This window comes from Echinococcus granulosus (assembly GCF_000524195.1).
Source record: "Echinococcus granulosus chromosome Unknown EG_S00168, whole genome shotgun sequence".
NCBI classification, from domain to species: Eukaryota; Metazoa; Platyhelminthes; class Cestoda; order Cyclophyllidea; family Taeniidae; genus Echinococcus; species Echinococcus granulosus.
In genome coordinates this window covers 130,723-135,379 of record NW_020170548.1, presented here as the reverse complement: position 1 = coordinate 135,379, position 4,657 = coordinate 130,723, and the positions used below count along the sequence as shown (strand labels likewise).

General features: G+C 45.8%; 1 protein-coding gene across 1 annotated transcript in view; it reads left to right on the top strand. All coding sequences in view use genetic code 11, as the record gives it.

Moving 5' to 3' along the window:
* The window catches only part of EGR_09811 (hypothetical protein), a gene marked incomplete at both ends in the record, with an annotated part of 14,449 nt that overhangs the window by 5,799 nt on the left and 3,993 nt on the right, over nucleotides 1–4,657 (top strand). The window contains 2 exons of the mRNA XM_024499060.1: nucleotides 724–750; nucleotides 848–1,161. Of these exons, the coding sequence (XP_024346539.1) occupies nucleotides 724–750; nucleotides 848–1,161 (341 nt within the window). The remainder of the gene's footprint in view (nucleotides 1–723; nucleotides 751–847; nucleotides 1,162–4,657) is intronic.

Below are 4,657 nucleotides of genomic sequence, written 5' to 3'. Positions count from 1 at the left end.
CATATACACTGTTTTGCAATTGGTGTGTAAAATTTTTGAATGGTTCACGAAATGCACTGTGAGACGTTGAGGGTAGTGCCTCCGTCTCGCGGTGCAGCATACATTGCTGGACCTGTTCAACACCTTCCCCTCACTGGGAACCACCCTCATGTGGTCAGGTGTCAGTTGCACCCTGTGGACGCAAATCGTGCTACCCTGCTCCAAGTGACAATTCGAAGTCGGAGCTTAGGGTCCTGAGCAAAGCCTGACAATAAAGTACTAGGAGGTGTGACACTATCGGAAAGATTCTATCTCTCTGATGAATTGACATCTGCCCCCTTTTTGTTGCGTCAAGAACCGTCAGTAGCGTTTGATGTGAACGACGGAATGAGTCACTTGCATTTGGATCAACACTGGGCAGGCCGTGGAAGGCAGCACATGATCTCATGCATCACACCGTCAAACTTGGCCCTGAGAAGACCCCGCACATCACTTTGGGATGTGTGAGGTGGAGGGACAGGAGGGCAGACTGCACCGACTGAAGAGGGAGGCGGGGAAGAGAGGCAGTGTCTCATCCTTGTTGACATTTCGCCAAGCCCAAAGTAATTAGCACCGTTTCGTGGCATTGGCATTGGTCAGTCGCACTACCACAGACAGAGTGGAGGAGAAGACGCAACTGGGGAAGATGCAGACGAAGCAGAAAAGGGTGTGGGTGGGGCCAAGTGCATTTGTTTTTTTCTTTAGGCAAATTATCAGATTAATTTGGAACACGTAGGTAACTTGCCTCGTGTTGGAGAAGGAACTGAGTGACACGAATTTCGATACTACTTATTGCAACTCTGGGAATGCTTTAAGGAGTGTTTTGTAGGCACTGCTTCTTCGTCACTCAAATCCGCGAAAGCTTACTCGACTACTTTGTGGGACACATCATCTCTCCAGTTTAGGAACCCACGTCTTGCGATTTCCACCAGTAAACTTGCAAAATGTGGGGCAAAGTGGTGGGACGAACAGGCTTTCTCATATTGGAAAGATGTTTAGTATTTCATGCTTTAAAATGAATAAGACGAGTGCCATTAACCAATCAGCATCACCATTTGTTAAGGAAGTGTGGCATATCTTACCAACTGTGGCACACAGTAAGTACTTTAATTGTTTAAACTCTCGTCTGATTGTTTTTCGGAGGTTTTCTTTACCCCTCCACTTTTCCTAACTCCGCTATGTGACAAGTCACAAAGTAATGTTGCATGACAGGCAGGGCGGAAGAACCACACAATCTAAATGGCAGTAATATTTGAACATTGCAAATGTGTCGAAAAACGTCAAGAATGTACGCAGCCTGGCCTGTCCGATGTCAGGCGACCTGTCTAAAAATTGGGTGTCAGTAAAGGACCTGTAATTTGTTCTTGAATCATTGCCTATGGAAGACAGCAAAAAGAAGGCGCCAGTTTTGTAGTTTATAAAACAAAGGTTGGCTCTTAAATATGCACCAAAAACAGCTCGTAGTTAACGTCCAAGGTCAAAGTATTTTGTTTTCCTTTTGTATAAAGAGCAAAGGGTGTGGTTTGTGGGGGTAGTGTGAGCGTGCAGGCCATGTATGCTCTGGCTCATGCCAAAACATCTGCTCGTGGACCGGGCACCACCACGACCGGGTGCGTCAGTGGCAGATGTGTGGTTGGTCATCCCTGAAGCACTTAGCTCCTCCTGAATGTCCGCTTGCCGCGTAAACGAGTGTCCTGTCAGAGCACATACCTTGTTTGATGGCGTCTTTGGCGCCACTGCAAACTTTTGTAGTTTAAACAGCATCAGAGCGCCATCTGTGATTTGATTGACCTTTTACTGGAGGGGACTTACGACTTAGCAAAATGCCTTTGTAGAGAGAGTAGAGTTAATATGCAAAAGGGCAAATCTTCATTCGTGGAGGCGATTTCGCTTGCCATTGCAGTTGAAGTGTACCAAGGCAGACTGCTGGGGCACACCATCAATCCACGTCGTTGTTGCACTTCGAGTTTGACTATGGCATTCAAATGTGGAAATTTATCGGAGCACTCACTGCACCGGGTTTTGTTAGTCCAACAGTCAGTCTCATGGGTGGTACCAGTCGGCTGTTCGGAGAAATGATCACGTTGATGGATGTGGAGCGATGACGAGGGGTGGTAGTCAATGAGAGTAGTGCGATCCTCCGGCTGAGTGATTGAGCGTCTCATCCCCGTACCAAATGGGCTTAAGTCCTTTCGTCCAGGTAGATGTCTGGTATTCCTATGTCTGTGTTCTCAGGAGGTTTGGACACTGTCCACTGTTCCATGCGTACCATATTGTTTAACGGCATATGCCCGGGTCAACAGCATCCGCCCTGGCTAGTGGTAATGGGTACAACTGCGCGAATGGTGTAAAAAAGCAGCACTTTGGTTGGAAATGCTGTAGAAAGCGGTGTGCATTTATAACTCTCATAAACACTTTCTGATCCCACAAGTTAGTCCACGAAATTCAGCCTTTGAATTAGGGATGAAGGAAGGATTTTCTAAGTAAAAGGGACCTAACCAACCAAAACCTGTTTTGCTTGATTTATAGAAAGCAGTGACATCTTTGCCAAGAGCCCGAATTTGCCGTCACAGAGAGAATCGCTACGAGCCAACCGCACGGTCACCTCGGCAGAGGAGGACTTGGATTTATTCACTAAAACACAGGTTAGTTGCAGAAAAGTAGGTGAAATCTGTGGAAGAGCCTAGCTTGATCCTATTTAGGTGCCATCATATTGTGCGCGAAACCAATTTACTTGAATCCTTCCATAAGTTTGCACGAAATATCAGCTGGGTTTCGTAAAAGATTTCTGCTTATGCACGCACTTCAGCATGAATGACATGGGGTCAGTGCAGACGATGAAGGCGCGAGATTTGCAACCGCCTTCTTTCATTCAAAGTCGCAGACTTTACCAAACTGAGGGACTGCTAACATTCAGCCCTCATGGCCATGCTGTTGATAGGAAAAACGATGAAAGAAGGAACAGCTTTTCTAAAGCAATCCTTAACCTTAATTTCCCGTTTGATAATGGGATTTATCAAAAATTTAAACAACTTGAATCTGCCTTCGGAAGCAACTTTTGAAACGAGGAAGGTCAAAATTTGATGATTCAATCTTATGATCTATTAGTGGAGGGTGTAGATCTGCTACCTATTTCATGTATATGAGGAGTGGTTATAGCCTCTGTGTTTGATCATGGGATGTTCCAAAACGTCGCGAATTTTGCGGTTTCACTTGGCAGGTGAATAGCATGTTTGCTAGTTTTAATTAGTATGTCGAAGAAGCGCTCTTTCCTCGTTTTGGTTGAAATTTTATAATGGAAAAGCCACTTCATGTGTCATAAATTCCTCCCCCAAATCAGTAAAAGTCGTGATTAAAGGTGCACAGCTCCTCATTCCTGTTCGTGTCTACAGAAAGTGCTCTTGACTAGGCTTCGGTCCTCTCCCAACAGAGAAGAGTAGGTTTGTCCCAAAAGGCGGACTTCTTCAGTTCCCTTTAGGAATGCCTAACCTTATGAGGAAAGAACACTCCCCTCCTTTTCGGTCTTTTGAAAGACCTTCTACGTTGCGTTTCCATTGAAAGCGGTAAAAATAAGTGAGATCGCCTTCGCCGCTGAACGTGTCAAGTGACTGTTTACAATCCAGCGCCTCGGTGACGGACAGATATGAAACTTAGGGGTGGATTGCATTGAGGGGGCATAAACAGCCCTCCTCCACCATATGTAGGGGCGGTGACAGAGGGTGCGTGTTCGGTGGCAGGACAAATTGGCCCCTTTTCTGCTGACCTGCATGCGCTCAGGCACTCGAGGCTAAAGTTCGCTTCCCAGTGGCCTGGCGCCCGCCCTCCTAGCAAAATGGTCGTAAAACGCATGCTTTACTTTCTCCCCCATGTGTGGGTGAGCGAAAATTACACCTCCCTCACAGTTATGAAAACATCCGGACACAAAGAAACTAGCTCTTTATCCTCCCCCTCCGAGATGAAGTGGTACCGTCCCTAAGTGAATCGCGGTTGGGTTGCGGTCGAAGCTCTCTGGATTATACTGGAGACTTCTATTGTGCAGGACGCTGCAAGGCTCCACAGGGAAGTTCTTTCTGTTACTGGTTAGTTTCTCTCCCAACTTCCAAACCGTCAGTGTTGGGAAAGAGGTGGTCAACATGCCATGTTCCGACTGGCGCTTTCTTAGAGTTAAGTGCTACTTGTAAGATTAGTCTTTTCGGCGACATTTGGGACTGATCAAAATAAACGCCAGCATGACAAGGCCATTATTTTAAAATCCTAGAGTAAAATTAAGTTTCTCTTGATAAAGTGGGATAGGTAAAATAGAACGACGTTGTTTATAAATACATTGACAAGGTGGTTAAGTTAGTTTCCCACTGTCTTCTTTAAAATTTAGCTTATTGCTTGAGTGGTGTCAACAGTGTGCATTCAAACAAAACCGGAACTCCTGATGCTACAAATGCATAGTGGAGGAAGTGTATTTTCCTCTTCTGATGAAAAGCGAATTCAGTGTAGTGGCATTTGATGTGGCCCTTCTGAACCAATCCTACACCAGAGCGTTTTACTTTGTCCTCGGGACTAATGTTGAATCATCGCGCTTCCGAGGCTTTCACACTGAAGTGTTTTATCCGCAATTCAGCAAACACAGGGGTTGTGGAGAAAC